This window comes from Thalassophryne amazonica, chromosome 8, assembly GCF_902500255.1.
Source record: "Thalassophryne amazonica chromosome 8, fThaAma1.1, whole genome shotgun sequence".
Taxonomy (NCBI): domain Eukaryota; kingdom Metazoa; phylum Chordata; class Actinopteri; order Batrachoidiformes; family Batrachoididae; genus Thalassophryne; species Thalassophryne amazonica.
Genome location: NC_047110.1, coordinates 77,390,736 through 77,411,290, shown reverse-complemented (window position 1 = coordinate 77,411,290; position 20,555 = coordinate 77,390,736). Strand labels below are relative to the sequence as shown.

The 20,555-nt window shown below is 41.9% G+C and overlaps 1 protein-coding gene across 18 annotated transcripts in view; it reads right to left on the bottom strand.

Annotated features, from left to right (window-relative positions):
* LOC117515943 (thyroglobulin-like) overlaps window positions 1-20,555 on the bottom strand; it is a 238,456-nt gene that overhangs the window by 176,627 nt on the left and 41,274 nt on the right. For 17 of the 18 annotated variants that reach the window (XM_034176746.1, XM_034176744.1, XM_034176737.1 and 14 more), the window contains 2 exons: window positions 19,376-19,470; window positions 19,199-19,301 (listed from right to left, as the gene is read on the bottom strand). The exons of the other annotated variant lie outside the window; for it this stretch is intronic. In XM_034176746.1, coding sequence (XP_034032637.1) covers window positions 19,199-19,301; window positions 19,376-19,470 — 198 coding nt within the window. The remainder of the gene's footprint in view (window positions 1-19,198; window positions 19,302-19,375; window positions 19,471-20,555) is intronic. 18 annotated transcript variants of the gene reach the window in all.

The following is a 20,555-nucleotide window of genomic DNA, read 5'->3' as shown; positions in this document are numbered from 1 at the left end:
TTTACAACAGGAGAAATTTAGTTAAAAGAAAACCCACTGATAATTTATGATTGGGTTAGTAGATTGATATTGAAAGCCCATATGAATAGTTGTCAGCATGTGTGATCAATTATGTTAAGGTTAAGAGCGTTTTTGTATGGCTGGTCTAAAGCCACCAGCAGGTGGCCATGCTGGCTGCTATAACAGCGATGTGTGATGTCACATGGGTACTCATGCTACATCACAGCAGTGCTGCTTTTTTTTCTGATTGGTTAAAATTGTGTCAGTGGCGGCATTTATGAAATCGTCAAATTCTGCTTAAATGCCAATGTTTGTAGGTGGATAGTTCAGTTCTAAGAGCTTTTCTTATTTTCATTGATATGCATCAATCGTTAGTTTATCAGTGGGTTTTCGTTTCCTTTAAATAAGATTCATGATAGATGCACTTTAAAAGTAAAAGAAGTGTTAAACAGAAATAGAAGAAACAAATACAACCTTGTAGTGATTATAAGGGTGTCAGCACACAGTCTGTCAGAAGCAAGTTGCATTTGAACTCTCCTGGTTTCTGGAAAAAAAATTCCTATGTTTGAACTACTGTTGTTGAACATTATTTTCCAGTTTTTCTCTCTTATGATGGGGCTTCCTGAGTTAACCAGCATCTTTGACAAAGAAGATTCCTGAGTTTGTATCTTTATGAAAATTATTCTTCAGTTTTTTCTCTCTTCCTATGAAGAGGCTTCCTGAGTTTGCAAGCACATGTGGCATTAACGACTCTGTTGCTTGACTTTTTAAGAAGATTTTTCTGTTCTTACTACCCTGCATACTGAAGAAGGATTTTGTGTTTATTCCCACCAAGACTGCACTCCCTTGTATGAAGCCAGTTTGTTTGCACCAGCCATTAAGAAGATACCTCCATATTTTATGGAGAAGATTCCTCTGTCTCCACTGACTTACTAAACTGAATATCCTCAAGTTTGTTCCTACCTTGAAGAAGGTTCCTCAGTCAACTTTTACCTGCACGTGACTGAGTTGTTCTGTATTTTCCATGTGTAAATAAAACTCTTTTCTTCCCATCATTGTGTTTGGCTGTCTTACTACATATGGGGTTCCTCTTTGTCCAGTAACCATCTCCCCAACCAAAACAGCTAGCATACTGGTATAGTATGGTACTATGCTTCCTACCCTTTTATATTAGTAAACAGAGCGGGTCTTGGCCTCAGCTTTAGCTAAAGTCAGGGTATGTTAGTGAAGCTTAGGGCTAGTGGCCAGTGATCACCTCAGTATTTCTTCTGCTTTCCAGTTGCTTAATGCTGATGAATTATGCATTAAGTGTAGTTTTTCTGGCCGACTGATTCTCTTTCTCTCTATTCAAGATGCGGCTGGATCCACGTGTCAGATTGGATGATGTCTGTGTCAGCCTGCGGGACGGACTTCACTGTAGGAACAGATCCAAGGAGTGGCTTGATGACCCCCCCATGGTGGACTGGACGCCTGCATGGATGCTGTGTTGTCTTCTGTATTGTAAACCTTTTTGGTAGAATGACCGAAGGCAGTGGGTCACCCCTTTGAGTTTGGTCTGCTTGAGGTTTCTTCCTCAAGGTTTCTTCCTCCCTCATCAGAGGGAGTTTTGTCTTACTAATGTCCCCTGTGTGCTTGCGCTAGGGGTTGGTAAGGTTAGACCTTACTTGTGTGAAACCCCTTGAGGCAACTTTGTTGTGATTTGGTGCTATATAAACTAAACAAATTGAAAGCAAACACTGTCTCCCATTGCTTAAGCAATTTTGGAAAATTATAAACTATCTGGTTCACTACCAATACTTCAGTTTGTTTCTTTTTCTTACCCAAGGACCTTCATACCACAAAATCTGAATCTGATAATCTGTCACTTTATAACCTGGGCGCTCTAGGTCAGGTCAAGGGGCATGCACTGGTGCCACACATCACTGCATCCACCACACTACATACCCATCTTGGGTCCTGGAAAGCAACTATCCAGGCAGACATAAATAACAAGCACGTAAATGTACAGAGTTGCGTGGTCACACATAAAAAACGTACAGTGTGTAGAGGTTGTGTTTTATGTAAAAATTGGGGGGAAAAAAACAACTTTGATGTATTGCATCACTATTTCAATTTTGTTTACCCCATGTTTATAGGAGTGGAAGCAGAAATCATCGCAGCTATGTGGAAGGCAAACATGATCAAGGAATGAACAAAAGAATATACCAATCTGTAACATAGGAGTAAGCATTTCTGGAAACTGTGTGCGGGGATAGGCAGTGGGATGTGTGTCTGGAATCTGAATTATTGACCAAAGAGACTTTGGATGATCAATATAATCATGTGGAGCATACCGTCAGTACTGAAATAATCCTTTGATAAACCTTATCAATGCACAGATTTACTTCAGGAAAAGTAAATTTGCTTTACTGATGCTTTACTGATTTCTTATAGTGTTTCTTAAAGCCAGAAAGTTGCCATTTGAAATTACTTGTCTGAGAATTGGACCAAAAAAGTGCCTCATCTAACAATGTAATGCAAAATCTTTTAAAATCGTCCTGGATCTGCCTTTTTTTTAAGCAGGCTGTCTTGGGAGCATACACCGGTGCCACATTCACCACACTACTTAACCACCTCGGGTCCTGGATGGAAATCTTCTAAGCAGACCTGCACTTAAATCTACAGAGTTGTAAAAACTGATACAAATGAATAAAACAGAATCAAATCTTTGATATGTTACATCATAGTTTAATCTTTATTTACCACATATTAATTGGGGTGGAGGCAGGAAACTGTCATAACTATGTGCAAGCAAAGTACGGCAGTAATGGAAAAACATGTTCAGTGAGTGAAATAATGATCCAGTTGCATGGTTTTATATTTTCAAGTTGGAAAGCATTTCAGAGGGCTTTCGTTTAGCTTTTCTGTATGTAAATCCCATTTCCTTTAGGCGGTTTCTTACAGTTCGGTGACAGACGTTGACTCCAGTCTCCTCCCATTCGTTCCTCATTTGTTTTGTTGTGCATTTTCGATTTTTGAGACATATTGCTTTAAGTTTTCTGTCTTGACGCTTTGATGTCTTCCTTGATCTACCAGTATGTTTGCCTTTAACAACCTTCCCATGTTTGTATTTGGTCCAGAGTTTAGACACAGCTGACTGTGAACAACCAACATCTTTTGCAACATTGCGTGATGATTTTCCCTCTTTTAAGAGTTTGATAATCCTCTCCTTTGTTTCAATTGCCATTTGAAATGACTTTAGTTTTGTGTCATGTGATCTGCTTTTTTTCTACAAAATTAAACAACTGAATGAACATCCTTCGAGGCCGTTGATTCCATAATTATTGCCAGGGGTTGTAACTACTATGCAGATAAACAGTATGACATGTAAACCAGAATGCAGTGAGCAAAGTAAAACATTAAAAAGTCCCCATTTCTGGTCACACCATCGTATTCAGGCTTCAGACAGCAGAGGGCGCCATAGTTCAAGATCTTCAAAAAACAAAAGTTAAAAGATCTTCTGCCTGTGAGTTCTGTGCCTGCTGAATACCTGTTGAAAAAGACTTGGCGTTAGATACACAAAACTCCGTACATGTCATTTGTGTGGAAGGAAAAGTGTGATTTCTTACCTGTAGAAGTTTGGTTTGTATGGCCCAAGTACTTGGCCTGTTCATCTGTCAGCTCTGTGAGGTGCCTGTCAAACGTTGGCAGATGAGAATTAGCAACATATCTGAAAATAGAATCACATTCATGTTTTAAAATTAGCTTAATCTTATCATGAGATGACTTTTTAGGCAGAAGGTACACATCCTGTTTGTATTGTTCATCTGGTGCGCTTACAGCTCTATCAGGGTGAGTTTTTTTAATTCAGCTTACTTTCACTTTTACTTCACTACATTTCCGACCTTAATTACATACTTCTACTCCGACACATTTTCTATGCGCCATGCCGTTACTCATTACAAACGCACACACACATACACACACACACACACACACACACGAAAAAAGTCGTGTTTTCACCCAGAGACACCACTGATTACTAGTGACTGCAACGAAGTCAGGCCGATTTGTCATGAGGCATGTCCGATAGGCGCTTTTGCAGTTGCGCCCTTGGGGGGGTGTTTGTCAGGAAAATTATAATTTCTCTACATTGATTACAGACCTGCAGCGGGTCTGTAATCGGCTTTCCTGCAGCGCGGCTTTGCTTTGAACCTTGAACCATGAACCAATCGAAGCAGTGATTCACAGGTCGAAGCAGTGCTTCGAGCTACGATTCGTGAATTGATTGTTTTATTTCGCTTTATCCTAATTTTCCCAGCTAAAACCCTGAAGAGCATATGTCTGTGAGTAATATTTAATATTTTTATATTAAACCGACCTGTTATGGTCTTCTGAAACAGCTGATAGATGTATTTTATAACTTAAAAAACGGGACCGATGCTAACGCGTTAGCATGTCTGTGGCGTTTTCAATGATTAGTTAGCAGCTGTTCGCATCAGCATTTTTGTCTTGATTTGTTTTCTGTATAATTAATGGCTCAGCGTTCGTGTCGTAAGAGTCAAATTGTAATTTTTTTAATTTATTTTTATTCATATATTATAGCAACAACAATAATAGTCCACATAAGAGACAATAATAGTCAAAAATAATAGACTAATAATGTTACAATACAATTTTAGAGAAAGAGACAAAAAGAACCTAATGAAACAAAACACTACAGAAAAGATAAAACCATGTAACAATGAAAATAAATAAATACATATAGAAATAAATAACTGTTTCCTGTGAACACCTAGTGAGTAGCCTAGTCTCATTTAGGTTTTGAAACCTTGTTTCTGAAGTGTTTTTGTGTGATGTGCACAATTTTCAGTATTTTGACTAATACCACCAGTCATTTACAAGCCTAGATAAACTTTAATATATATATATATATACGAGGTCTGTCCATAAAGTATAGGTCCTTTTTATTTTTTTCAAAAACTATATGGATTTCATTCATATGTTTTTACGTCAGACATGCTTGAACCCTCGTGCGCATGCGTGAGTTTTTCCACGCCTGTCGGTGACGTCATTCGCCTGTGAGCACTCCTTGTGGGAGTAGTCGTCCAGCCCCTCGTCGGAATTCCTTTGTCTGAGAAGTTGCTGAGAGACTGGCGCTTTGTTTGATCAAAATTTTTTCTAAACCTGTGAGACACATCGAAGTGGACATGGTTCGAAAAATTAAGCTGGTTTTCAGTGAAAATTTTAACGGCTGATGAGAGATTTTGAGGTGATTCTGTCGCTTTAAGGACTTCCCACAGTGCGAGACGTCGTGCAGCGCTCTCAGGCGGCGTCGTCAGCCTGTTCAAGCTGAAAACCTCCACATTTCAGGCTCTATTGATCCAGGACGTCGTGAGAGAACAGAGAAGTTTCAGAAGAAGTCGGTTTCAGCATTTTATCCGGATATTCCACTGTTAAAGGAGATTTTTTTAATGAAAGACGGCTCCCAGCCGCCGCGACGCTCCGCCACAGGAAAAACACCTCTGTTGGAAGCCTTAAGGACAAGTTGGAACATGTCCAGCTGTTAAACAATTTCTCATATACTCACTCCACTGAAAGCCATCAAAAGCCGCCTGGATTTTACAAATAGTTATCAACACGGAGGTGTTTTTCCTGTGCCGCCGCTCCGCGCCGGCTGCGTCCCGACGCGCGGACCCGTCCGCACGTCTTTCATTAAAAAAATCTCCTTTAACAGTGGAATATCCGGATAAAATGCTGAAACCGACTTCTTCTGAAACTTCTCTGTTCTCTCACGACGTCCTGGATCAATAGAGCCTGAAATGTGGAGGTTTTCAGCTTGAAACAGGCTGATGACGCCGCCTGAGAGCGCAGCGCGACGTCTCGCACCGTGGGAAGTCCTTAAAGCGACAGTGTCACCTCAAAATCTCTCATCAGCCGTTAAAATTTTCACTGAAAACCAGCTTAATTTTTCGAACCGTGTCCACTTCGATGTGTCTCACAGGTTTAGAAAAAATTCTGATCAAACAAAGCGCCAGTCTCTCAGCAACTTCTCAGACAAAGGAATTCCGACGAGGGGCTGGACGACTCCTCCCACAAGGAGTGCTCACAGGCGAATGACGTCACCGACAGGCGTGGAAAAACTCACGCATGCGCACGAGGGTTCATGCATGTCTGACGTAAAAACATATGAATGAAATCCATATAGTTTTTGAAAAAAATAAAAAGGACCTATACTTTATGGACAGCCCTCGTGTGTGTATATATATATATATATATATATATATATATATATACACTCAACAAAAATATAAACGCAACACTTTTGGTTTTGCTCCCATTTTGCATGAGATGAACTCAAAGATCTAAAACTTTTTCCACATACACAATATCACCATTTCCCTCAAATATTGTTCACAAACCAGTCTAAATCTGTGATAGTGAGCACTTCTCCTTTGCTGAGATAATCCATCCCACCTCACAGGTGTGCCATACCAAGATGCTGATTAGACACCATGATTAGTGTACAGGTGTGCCTTAGACTGCCCACAATAAAAGGCCACTCTGAAAGGTGCAGTTTTGTTTTATTGGGGGGGGATACCAGTCAGTATCTGGTGTGACCACCATTTGCCTCATGCAGTGCAACACATCTCCTTCGCATGGAGTTGATCAGGTTGTCAGTTGTGGCCTGTGGAATGTTGGTTCCCTCCTCTTCAATGGCTGTGTGAAGTTGCTGGATATTGGCAGGAACTGGTACACGCTGTAGTATACGCCGGTCCCGAGCATCCCAAACATGTTCAATGGGTGACATGTCCGGTGAGTATGCCGGCCATGCAAGAACTGGGACATTTTCAGCTTCCAAGAATTGTGTACAGATCCTTGCAAAATGGGGCCGTGCATTATCCTGCTGCAACATAAGGTGATGTTCTTGGATATATGGCACAACAATGGGCCTCAGGATCTCGTCATGGTATCTCTGTGCATTCAAAATGCCATCAATAAAATGCACCTGTGTTCTTCGTCCATAACAGACGACTGCCCATACCATAACCCCACCGCCACCATGGGCCACTCGATCCACAACATTGACATCAGAAAACCGCTCACCCACACGACGCCACACACGCTGTCTGCCATCTGCCCTGGACAGTGTGAATCGGGATTCATCCATGAAGAGAACACCTCTCCAACGTGCCAAACGCAAGCAAATGTGAGCATTTGTCCACTGAAGTCAGTTACAATGACGAACTGGAGTCAGGTCGAGACCCCGATGAGGATGACGAGCATGCAGATGAGCTTCCCTGAGACGGTTTCTGACAGTTTGTGCAGAAATTCTTTGGTTATGCAAACCGATTGTTTCAGCAGCTGTCCGAGTGGCTGGTCTCAGACAATCTTGGAGGTGAACATGCTGGATGTGGAGGTCCTGGGCTGGTGTGATTACACGTGGTCTGCGGTTGTGAGGTTGGTTGGATGTACTGCCAAATTCTCTGAAACGCCTTTGGAGATGGCTTATGGTAGAGAAATGAACATTCAATACACGAGCAACAGCTCTGGTTGACATTCCTGCTGTCAACATGCCAATTGCATGCTCCCTCAAATCTTGCGACATCTGTGGCATTGTGCTGTGTGATAATACTGCACCTTTCAGAGTGGCCTTTTATTGTGGGCAGTCTAAGGCACACCTGTGCACTAATCATGGTGTCTAATCAGCATCTTGATATGGCACACCTGTGAGGTGGGATGGATTATCTCAGCAAAGGAGAAGTGCTCACTATCACAGATTTAGACTGGTTTGTGAACAATATTTGAGGGAAATGGTGATATTGTGTATGTCGAAAAAGTTTTGGATCTTTGAGTTCATCTCATACAAAATGGGAGCAAAACCAAAAGTGTTGCGTTTATATTTTTGTTGAGTGTATATATATATATATATATATATATATATATAAATCAGTCCGTTTTTTATTAACATTTACTTGTACTTTTACTTTCAATACTTGAGTACATTTAGTTGTACATTACTTGTCATACTTAAGTACAATAAATACTAGATACTTTAAGACTTTTACTTGAGTAGCATTTCAATCAGTGACTTGAACATCTACCAAAGTCATTTTTTTAATGGGTATCTGTACTTTTACTTAAGTGTGATTTTCCGGTACTTTATACAACACTGGTCTGTGAGCACAGTGCTGACAGTCTGTCATGTGTGGAACACACGTGTCGTGCCGGCGCAATGTCCTACTCAGAGATCAGGATTGGTTTCGAGTGCATCAGTTTGGTAGTCTGAGCACTTTATTTATGATTCTGGTGCAGTCTGACAGCAGTTTGTCTGTACGTACTGTTGTCCAACAATGTTTGGGCTGCGGTCGTGCGGGTGTGCACGTAGAGATATATATATATATATATATATATATATATATATATATATATATATATATATATATATAAATTGTATCAGTTAAGCCCTGGTCACATGGCACTAACGATGGACTTACGTCGACTTTCGGAGACATCGTTTAACCATCATCCAGCTTCGTTTCTGTAGATGCGCTTTATCAGAATTTTCAAACTGTTGAAAAATGTGAACGGATCCTGACGACAACCTCCATTCATAAATATTAACACCAAAAGTACTTACAAGATGAAATGGGCAGGACACAGATAGCAGGACCAGACTTAGGATTCCATCATTTCTTTTTGTTGATACTCCCATCGGTGTTTACAGCAACCCTGTTGATGGCAGCGAGCCATTTCTCAAGCCTGCATTTCTCAGATGGTATAATATAGAACTGCCATTCGGGATAACTCTTGATTGGCTGTACAACCTGGAATACAACAACTTTTGGACATTTTCGTTTTGCTTTCAGTGTTACCGAAGTCGCGCAATTCCCCCAAACTAAGCTGGCGGCTCGCTTCCGGCTAGGAAGTTCCCAAATGTCCGACTGCGAGAATAGCAGACTTCAATGGGCATGTTGGTGAAGGGAAAAGAGGTGACAAGGAAGTAATGGGTAGATATGGTATCAAGGACAGGAATGTGGAAGGGCAGACTGTAGATGGTTTTGCTAAAAGGATGGAAATGGCTGTGGTGAATACCTACTTTAAGAAAAGAGAGGAGCAAAGGGTAACATATAAGAGTGGAGGAAGGTGCACACAGGTGGACTACATTCTTTATAGGAGATGCAAGCTAAAAGAAATGGGAGACTGTAAGGTGGTGGCAGGAGAGAGTGTAGCGAGACAGCATCGGATGATGGTTTGTAGGATGACCATAGAGGTAAAGGAAAAGATTAGAGTGAGAGCTCAACAAAGGATCAGCTAGTGGAAGCTGAAGGATGAAGACTGTTGTGTGAAATTTAGTGAGCAGGTGAGAGAGGCACTGGATTGCGTGGTTGAGGTCATATCTGTCCAGTCGTTCTCAATGTGTTTTGTATAATAACACTACCTCTAACCTTAGTGACATGAGATTTGGGGTTCCACAGGGATCCGTTTTAGGCCCCTTGCTTTTCTCCCTGTGTGTAGCACCCCTTGGGTGTATACTGCAGAGTTTTGGGATTGCCTTTCATTGTTACGCTGATGATACTCAGTTGTACATGCTGATAACTACGGGAAATCTCACTCTCATAAAATCCCTGGAGGACTGTCTTCTATCAGTGAGAAGTTGGATGTCTAGTAACTAGCTACTTTTAAACTTTGAAAAGAGTGAAATGATGGTTCTTGGTCCAGTGAGACATCAGCATCAGTTTCACCAGTTGGTGCTCGGCCTGGGTTCGTGTGCCATACATCATACGGACAAAATGAGGAACCTTGGGGTAATTTTTGATCCCACGCTGTCTTTTGACCTCCACATCAGGGATGTTACTAGGACGGCTTTTTTCCATCTGCGAAATATAGCAAGGATCCGCCCCATCCTGTCTATGGCTGATGCAGAGACCCTGAGTGATTCTTTTATTTCTTCTAGACTAGATTATTGTAATTAAGTCCCTTCGGCTGCTCCCTTGTTTTGCACTCGGGGTCACCACAGCAAATCCAAGGTGGATCTGCATGTTGAATTGTCACAAGTTTTACGCCGGATGCCCTTCCTGACGCAACTCCACATTACATGGAGAAATGTAGTAGGGGTTGGATTTGAACCGGGAACCTTCCGCACTGAAACCAAGTGCATTAACCACTTGGCCACCACCCCCTTTCTAGACTAGATTATTGTAGTGTTCTATTTTCAGGGTTACCGCAGTCCAGTATTAGGGGTCTTCAGCTGGTTCAGAATGCTGCTGCCAGACTTTTGACACGTAGCAGAAGGTCTGAACATATCTCACCCATTTTGGCATCTTTGCACTGCGGCTCCCTGTCTCTGTGAGAGCAGATTTTAAGGTTTTGTTATTGACTTATAAAGTTGTTCATGGACTGGCACCATCTTATCTGGGTCATCTGGTGGAACGTTACGTGCCGGCCAGGGCTTTGCGGTTGCAGGATGTGGGACTTCTCTGTGTTCTCAGGGTGAAGAAGAAGTCAGCAGGTCAAAGAGCCTTTTCTCATTGTGCACCCACCCTGTGGAACAGTCTTCCTGTGACCGTGAGGTAGTCAGAGTCTGTCGACATTTTTAAGTCAAGACTGAAAACCCATTTTTATTCTGTTTCTTATAAATAGTTTTTATTTTTTAATCTGTTTTATTCTTTTACTTCTGTTTCTAATTATGCAATTGAATTTTTAAATTCATTTTTAATTATTTATTTAAATTTTATGTTGAATTGTTCCATGTAAGGCCCTTGAGATAGCTTTTGCTGTGATTTGGCACATTACAAGCTAATTAAATTGAAATTGAATTATAATTGAGGGGAAGCAATTTTGGACAAGTGGAAGAGTACTGCAGATGTGGTGAGGGAGACCGCTAGAAAGGTACTGGGTCTGACTTCTGGACAGTGGAAGGAGGACAAGGAGACTTGGTGGTGGAATGAAGAGGTCCCAGAAGGAGAAAGAGGTTGATGGAAAAGTTTTGGGATAGTCAGAGAGATGAAGAAAGTAGACAACAGTACAAGCAGATGTGACATATGGCGAAAAAAGAAGTGGCAAAAGCTAAGGAAAAAGGCATACTGTGAGCTGTACAAGAAGTTGAATAGTAAGGAAGGAGAAAAGGACTTGTACTGATTGGCCAGACAAAGGACAGTGCTGGAAAGGATCTGCAGAAGGTTAGGGTGATAAAAGATGCACATGGCAATGTGCTGACAAGCGAGAAGCATGTGTTGAGAAGGTGGAGGGAATATTTTGAGGAGCTGATGAATGAGCAAGAGAAAAGGCTGGATGATGTGTTGAGAGTAAATCAGGAAGTACAAAAGATTAGTAAGGAAGAAGTGAGGGCAGCTATGAAGAGGATGAAGAGTGGAAAGGCAGTTGGTCCAGATGACATTCCAGTGGAAGCATGGACATGTCTAGAAGAGATGGCAGTAGAGTTTCTAACCAGATTGTTTAATAAAATCTTGGAACAGTGAGAGGATGCCCGAGGAGTAGAGGTGAAGTGTAATGGTTCCTATTTTTAAGAACAAGGGTGATGTGCAGAGCTGCAATAACTACAGAGGCATGAAGCTGATCAGCCACAGCATGTTACGGGAAAGAGTAGACGAAGCTAGGCTTACGAAACAGGTGAAGATCTGTGAGCAGCAATATGGTTTTATGCCGAGAAAGAACACTACAGATGCAATGCTTGCTCTGAGAATACTGTTGGAGAAGTATAGAGAAGGCCAGAAGGAGTTACATTGTGTGTTTGTGGACTTAGAAAAAGCTTATGACAGTGGGCCAAGAGAAGAGTTGTGGTATTGTATGAGGAAGTCTGAAGTGGCAGAGAAGTATGTTAGGGTAGTTCAGGACATGTACATGAACAGTGTGACAGCGTGAGATGTGAAGTAGGAACGACAGACTCATTCAAGGTGGTAAATGGTAAATGGACTGCATTCATATAGCGCTTTTCCATCTGCATCAGACGCTCAAAGCGCTTTACAATCATGCCTCACATTCACCCCGATGTCAGGGTGCTGCTATACAAGGCGCTCACTACACACCGGGAGCAATAGGGGATTAAAGGCCTTGCCCAAGGGCCCTTAGTGATTTTCCAGTCAGGCGGGGATTTGAACCCATGATCTTCTGGACTCAAGCCCAACACCTTAACCACTAGACCATCTCTGGGAGAGTCGTCCCAATGATTCTCCCCACTATATGTGGAGATATGCTCTGGAGAGCAGGGAAATGAAAGTCAGTAGGAGCAAGACTGAGTACATGTGTGTGAATGACAGGGAGCCCAGTGGAATAGTGCAATTAGAATGAGTAGATGTGGTAAAAATAGATGAGTTTAAATACTTGGGGTCAACTGTCCAAAGTAATGGAGAGTGTGGTAGAGAGTTGAAGAAGAGAGTACAGGCAGGGTGGAGTGGGTGGAGAAAGGTGGCAGGAGTGATTTTGATCCAAGAATATCAGCAGGAGAGAAGAGGAAAGTCTACCAGACTGTAGTGAGACCAGCTATGTTGTACGGCTTAGAGACGGTGGCACTAACAAAAAGACAGGAGGCAGGACTGGAGGTGACAGAGCTGAAGATGTTGAAATTCTGTTTAGAAGTGACGAGAATGGACAGGATTAAGAATGAACATATCAGAGGGACAGCTCAAGTGGGACGGTTTGGAGACAAAGTCATAGAGGTGAGACTGAGATGGTTTGGACATGTGTAGAGGTGGGACCCAGGGTATATAGGTAGAAGGATGCTGAGGATGGGGCCAACAGGCAGGAGGAGAAGAGGGAGGCCAAAGAGGAGGTTTATGGATGTGCTGAGGGAGGACATGCAGGTGGTTGGTGTGACAGATTCAGAGGACAGGGTGAGATGGAAACACTTGATCTGCTGTGGTGACCCCTAATGGAAGCAGCTGAAAGAAAAAGAAGAAGAAGCTTTCATGAGTGTGCAAAATACTGGGAGGAGAACATGGAAATCGATTAATTTAGTACATGTACTGTGATTTCTTATGCAAGCAGCCGTGGTGGCCAAGTGGTTAAAGAGCCTCCTCTCTCCATGTCACGTCGAGTTGCATCAGGGAGAGCATCTGGCATAAATCTTGTGCCAAATCAACATTCAGATGGGAGGTGGATATACTGTGGCGACCCTGATTGAAAAACAAGGGAAAAGCCAAGGAAATGTACTTACTGTGATTTTTTAAAGCCCAAAAGCAATTTAAGAGGCTCATAATTGCTTCTATATGTTGCGTGTTTGAAAGCAGGGTGGTAACTGTTGCATGATAGCAGGCACACATAAATCAGAAGAGTCATTTCTCATGAGCTGTTCAGGATATACATTTCTTTATCTTCATTCAGTAATCATCTTTAACACAGAAAACACAATAATCAAATGGATTAACTTCCTAAACAATTTTTTTATAAAGAATTTCTTGCAAACAAAGCAATCGTCAATGGTAAGAAAAGCACTCAGAGGCTTCATTGCTAATATTGGGCCTTAACCAAGAAGCACTCATACTGATTGAATTGTACAGGGCCGGTCCGGTGCTAGCCATTTGGATGCCCTAAGCACAAATGCTTTGTGGTGTTCCCCCGCCCCCCAAAATGAACAGTAAGTCAGAATTTTACTGCGGTTCTCTTTATTTCCAAAATAATGTCTCAATACTCAAATTAATATTGAGTGGTTATTTTAATAATAATTTATTAATATTTTTAAAACAGACACAAATAAATAATTTTTCATTAACAATTGCACTAAACATGACAAGAAATAAATATAAAATTTAAAATTAATAAATACCACCATCATTATTTAAAAAATAAGTTAATTAAATTCATCTCAGAAAAAAAACCTTTTCATGTTTCAGCTTTTAACAGGATTTCTGTTATATGGCTGGGGGGGCCTGGCTGCCGGTTTGTTTCTGTTTTTTGGTTTTCCTCCCAGGTGGCTTGCGTTTGGGACTGAGTGGCTGTGTTGCTGAGGCTGTCAGGACCTCACCCTGATCACCTGCGACTCGTCAGGACTCACAGCTGTGGTGCATCTGGATGGATTGGAACATGTTGGCATTGAAGACTGGAGTGCACAGTGTGTATTTGCCAGAGACTCGACCTTGTGACCAGACGGGTGAGATCGTCGTCTCGGGAGCCATCTCATCAACAGCGGATGCTGAGAACGTCCAGGTTTGATGCACAGTCTGTGAAAGAGGAGGGGGTGAGGTCTCACGCTCGTCAGCACACTTCCTGAGGTACGTTAGATTTTGTGACTAACAGTTATACAGTCAGTAAATGTGGTGTCCCTCACACCTTATTGTATTGAGCTGTTTGTTAGTCATGTATCAGCTTCCACTGCAGTGGAGTTTTGTGAACTGGATGTTCCATGCCTGCAGGTTGGGAAGCTGATCAGTAATCAAGCCAGGAAGTGTTTGCTGTTTGTACACCTTTAAGTGTTCTGTGTGTAGAGTGTGGACTCACATAATGGTTCCTTCTTTCACAGACTCGGTTGTTGCGGCCACCTGGGGGGTGTCGGCGGGGTCCTTGGGTCCGAAACAGCTTCTGGCTCCGGACCGTTAGCGCTGCTGGGAGCGCACCACGCCAGGCCGCACCTTTTTGTTATATTATCACTGTTATGTATTAAATTCAGTTAGCCTTTGAACCGTGCTCTGCTTATTTCATACTGGGTCCTTCAAACGCTGGTCGGTTCTCCGAGCTGCGTCCGACACATAACAATTTCATGCTTTTCTTTCACTTAGATCATTGTCAGTTCAATTCTCTATATTTTTGGACCATTTTATGGATGAAATTTCATAAAGTTAATGGAAATTTTCAGAAATATCTGACATTTTCCACACTAAATTAATTCTGAAAATAACACTATGTAACAAATTTTTATTTTTGCTTTGTTCCTGGGTACACAGTGTGTTTTCCTAACCTGTTATGCCTTAAATAAATAGAAAATAGCTGTTATTCCACAGAAACTTTGCTTCTGTGATCAGGACAATGATATTTTGAAATTTGTCTGTTTTCAAGAATATTCTCGATTCGCCTTCACTACTACTGAGTAGTCTTCTAGAATATTCTTTAACTGCTAGAATTTTCCAGAATTATCTAGAAATTTCAAGAAACTTTTAGAACTTTCTAGAACGTTAAAAAAAAATAAAATCAAAGTTTGTGCTGAATGTAGTCATTTTTCCATAGACTTTAGACATAAGCAGTTGAAATATAACACTTAGAAGCCAGGAACAAAAATACTGTTACATAGTGTAATCAGAGTAATAATGAAAAGAATCAGCAGCTGCAGCATTAAATATGGCGTACAGAGCTAAAACATTTAGTAGGATCTAAATCGTGATTTTGAAATAAAATGTTCGATTACATGGCAGTTAAGGCTTATTTAACATCAGTGAGCATAAGTGGGAATTTAGTTGCATGTGGAATTGAAAGCATCAAGTGTTATAGAGCCCTGGCTGTAAACAAAGGAACATTCAGCTCTCTGTAGCCTCATTCCAGAAAACATGATTTCAAAAATGATCCGGGTAGAGACTATTAAAGTGGTGCAGTGGCTTAAAAAACATACAGTCTGGATCTGGAAGATTCAAGTTCTTACATAAAAACAGCAGAAAAAACCCCTCACCAATCTTCCAAGTCATTATACTTTCACTCTCCTGAAATGTTTTGACAGGAACCATGGGGGCACACCAATCGGTGGGCTCTGTGACCTCTTCGATTATCCCCATAGCGAACATATATGCTTCAGTTCAGCTTCGACTTTTGGCAAGAGGGGAAAAGGCACTCTTCGTGGTGTTGTTAGGGAGTAGGGCTCAGCATTAGCTTTCAGTTCGATCTTTACTGGGTCACATTTGAGAAGGCCAATGTCCCCAAACACATCCTCCAGCAGTCCTGTGTTAATGCTATCAACTCGTTTGACTAGACCCATTTCTTAGCTACACTCCCACCTAGTAGGTTATGTGCATAAGGGCCAGTAATTATGAAGCCAGAAATTTGCCTGTGCACTGTACCTTTCCTCCTGGGCTCGTGATGTGTGGTGCCTTTCTTTGAGCGACCAGAGGAGGGCAGTGTTGTAATATGTTAACTTCACTCTGTGCCATGTTGCTGAATTACATCCTCATTTACGTCTCTTTGGGAACCACAGTGACTTCTTTCAGTGTTTTTGTGAAACAAGCTACCTGTCATGATTGGGTCTGTGTGGGTTTATTGTTTACTGTTTGGTGGCTGGATTTCTTTTGTGTTGTTTGGTGTTGGGCGTTTCCCCTCCTGTCTGCCCTTCCTGTGGGCCACGCCTTTTCTGGCTCTTTCCTCACACACCTGCGGTGCTTTTACCCTGATCACATCCCCTTTATTAGTCACACCTTCTTCCTCTCTTACCTGTGAGATTGTTGTGCCTTGTGCCACTTTGAAGTGTTTGTCTTCAGAGTTTTCACAGTCCTGTTTTTGCTTTACCATGTATCGACCTGTCTGCCTGTTTCTAGAACCTGTCTCTGCCAGATGCTTTGGTTACTATTGCTATTTTTGGACTGTCTTTTTGTGTACTGCCTCATGCAAGCCTTGACAAACTCTGTGAAGCTGAGACCTGAATCTTGCATTTGTGCCCGACCACTTGGTGCCGACTGACCTGTCACTACCTCAAATGTCACTTTTTGTTTCTTGTCGGACAGGGTTGTGCTTTTCCATGTTGTCTTTTGCAGCGGGTGCAGCATGTAGAACTCTGCTTGTGGTCCTCTGCTCTCCCTTGCTGGCTTTGCGTAGTCAACTTTTTGTCGTAGAACTGTCGTCTGCCTTGTTTCACTGCATCCAGTGCACAGTCTGCACGCCTACTGGTGTTTTGCTGCTTTATCTGTTCACTTTGTCTTGCTATTTGAGTAGCTTTCTCGAGTGTGAGGTTAGTTTCAAGCTGTAGTTTTTGTGACACATCGCTGTCTGATATGCTGATCACAATTCGTTCTCTGATTTGTTCGTCTGTCATACCTCCAAACTCGCAGTATTGAGCCAGTAAGTATAAACTCCTCACAATCACCTCCGATGATTCACCGGGCTTCTGCACTCGTTTGTAAAAGCATGCACGTTTGTGACCGACATTGCTGTTTCATATAAAGTGGTCGCTAAACTTTTCCATTACTTTTGCGTAGTCCAACTTTGACCTTGGTCTTCCCTCCTCATCGCTGTCGTCTTCTTCACTGTCACTAAATACGATCAATAGAGCCTGAAATGTGGAGGTTTTCAGCTTGAAACAGGCTGATGACGCCGCCTGAGAGCGCTGCGCGATGTCTCGCACTGTGGGAAGTCCTTAAAGCGACAGTGTCACCTCAAAATCTCTCATCAGCCATTAAAATTTTCACTGAAAACCAGCTTAATTTTTCGAACCAAGTCCACTTCGATGTGTCTCACAGGTTTAGAAAAAATTTTGATCAAACAAAGCGCCAGTCTCTCAGCAACTTCTCAGACAAAGGAATTCCGACGAGGGGCTGGACGACTCCTCCCACAAGGAGTGCTCACAGGCGAATGACGTCACCGACAGGCGTGGAAAGACTCACGCATGCGCACGAGGGTTCAAGCATGTCTGACGTAAAAACATATGAATGAAATCCATATAGTTTTTGAAAAAAATTAAAAGGACCTATAGTTTGTGGACAGACCTCGTAGAAATGAATCATAAATAGCTTCGGCTTCTCTTCCCATGGCGTAGAGAAGCGTATTCACTTGGACCTCGCCGCTGTCCCTGTCTAGCTTCCAGGCTATTCTGTAGTGGTCGAATCAGTGGCGCCATATTGTCCACTCAGCCGGTCTCAAAAAAATCTAATTGCTCAGGCAGTCTGAACTTTGTCACTGCTCTCTCATGCAGGCGTCCTGTTGGCCACTTCTGACACCATGTCATGTACTGTGCTTTACAAAAAGAATGAGGAGTCATATTAACTGTGAACAGCATTTTACTCAAAGGCTCATTGAAAGAAAAAAAAAAAAAAAGTCGAGTGGCAGCCTGAGGCAGATATGTAAGACGTCATTACGTCGGTGGTCTATAGGTTCTTATCATGACAAGTATTTAGTGGTTGCTTACCCCTCTGGAATAATGATGTTCATTTCTTACGCTTATGGTGGAAAATGTGACATGTACAGAACACAGATTGTTTTGTTTTTTTTTAATTTGGAACATATATTGAAAATGTAATGAAAACACTTTTCCTTGTAACAATTAAAAAAGTAAATAGCGAAAAGTGTCTTATTTCCATCCTTCTTTATTTTTCTTCATACAGTGTTCTTTTGGTGTCTGTAACACATTACACCTGATAAGTGATGACTGTATTTTTAAGAGATTCAGATATCTGGGGCAGAGCAGAATCTTCTTTGCAACAAATTCATCCACTAATCAGGGAAGGAGGAGTCCAGAAGACAAGCTGGAGGCACATCAGTGTCAACTGGACCTAGAGGGATGTAAAAATATGGCTTAGAGTTTATTTTAATGAAGGCTCACATGTATTCTGTTACATTAGTTCATACATTATAATTTACAAAAGTTACCCACCTGGTGATCTGCCTTGACCTGCACTGCATGAACACCTGCTGTTTGTATTCACCTGATGCTGAAACTCAAACCCAGGCTCGGTGATGTGGGATTTTAAGGCTCCTGCAGGCCTCTACGTCTGCCTTAGGGTAAATAAGCTGTGTCCCAAAACCTCTTTTAGCAGAACCGTGCGTACTGTGCAGGTCCTGATATGCCTCAGACCTTTTCAGACTGTTCAGTGCCTCCAGTCCAGAGCAAGAGCTAAGAAAGGAGCTAAAAATGCTACCGTATGTTATCTTAGGCCACTTCTTCATGTCATCCTCCAACCTCTCTATATTCGTAGACAGTGGGATCATAATGTCTCATTTGAGCCGTGACATCTGCTATTTATGTCTTAGCCTTGTAGAAAGTGGATTAGCGTGAACAGTTAATATGAAAACAAACGCCGGTTCCAGTTCATATCAGAAATCTCACTTGTAATTCATGAAAAGCCTCATGGGGGCTCGGAATAAGGTGGATAACATTACTAGTAGCCCATTATGATTTTTCACGAGGTTGATTTTTTTGGTGCTCCCCCAGGCAAAGTGGTGCCCTACGCGCAGTGCGTGATTAGTGTGTGCGGGACAACGGCACTGACATTGTAAATGGTCTTTATAAGCTAAACCTCCCACATTCACTAAGCAGCTGAAGATGAGTGAGTGTGAGAAGCAGAAGTCTCACCTTCCTCACAGTAAACATTCCCTTGACCAGGTCCCTTCCTGGTTCCACTGATCTCTTTCCCCGTACTGTCTACACACCAGCAATATCCAGTAGAAGCCCAGCACTGAAAGAATCAATGAATAAAATATGCTCTGTCAAATGAAGACACAGGACATATCAATCCCAGCAGAGTGATACCTGTTTAGGTAAGTAATTTCCATCTTGATCACACTGGGGTATGTATGCTCCCGGTATAGGAGGATGTTTTGCCAGTTCTGAACATTTTTTTGGAGCTGTTTTCAGATAAAACACAACAACAAAAAAAGACAAAAACACATATTAAGGACAAACAAGTGACAAAACTATGTTATTAAATTAATAAGACAAGGTTATGGTTGTGAAATAGTAAACCAACCCTTTCATGCAGACATCGTGCTAAGGGCCTGATTTACTGAAGGTTAGTGTTTGTAAAAACATGTGCAAACTCCATACCACCCACAAACAAATGTGCACCCTTATTTACTAATGTGCACACTGATGGCTGCGTCTGTATTGCCAATTTAAAACATTAGCCTTCATGAATAAGCAGCTTTGGGTGTGTCTACCAGAGTGTGCAAAATACTGGGAGGATCACATGGAAAGCAATTATTTTAGTTCATGTAATGTGATTTCTTATGCAAGCAGCCGTGGTGGACAAGCGGTTAAAGAGCCACCCCTGTCCACGTAATGTCATGTGGAGTTGCATCAGGGAGGGCATCTGGCATAAAACCTGTGCCAAAATCAACTTTCAGATGTGAGGTGGATCTACTGTGGCGACCCTGATTGAAAAACGAAGGAAAAGCCAAGAAGATGTACTTATTGTGATTTCTTAAGCCCAAACGCAATTTAAGAGACTCATAATTGTTTCTGTATGTTGCATGTGTGAAAGCAGGGTGGTAACTGCTGTACGATAGCAGGCACACTTAAATCTGATTCAAAGTCATTTCCAATGAGCTGTTTAGGGTATACATTTCTTTATCTTCATTCTGTAATCATCTTTAACACAGAAAACACCATAATTATAACCAAGCTATTTTTGTGACAAGTAAGGTAGGATAATTATAGCATCAAATATAGATGAATTGGTGACGAGCAAATATGCCAATACTTTAACACAAATCTCAATGGACCCATCACGTCCTTGGTGACAATCATGAGCTATTTTCATCCTCACTCTGGGCGTCAAGAATCAGTCCACAAAGCCGTATATGAGTACTAGAGAGCGCAGTCCCAGTGCTGCCTACATAATGCGACTGTTCCTTCATTGAGAGCGACATGACACCTCCTAACTGGGCAAAATAATGACAAAGTGCCCGGATGTGACATGTTTTCATGTGCA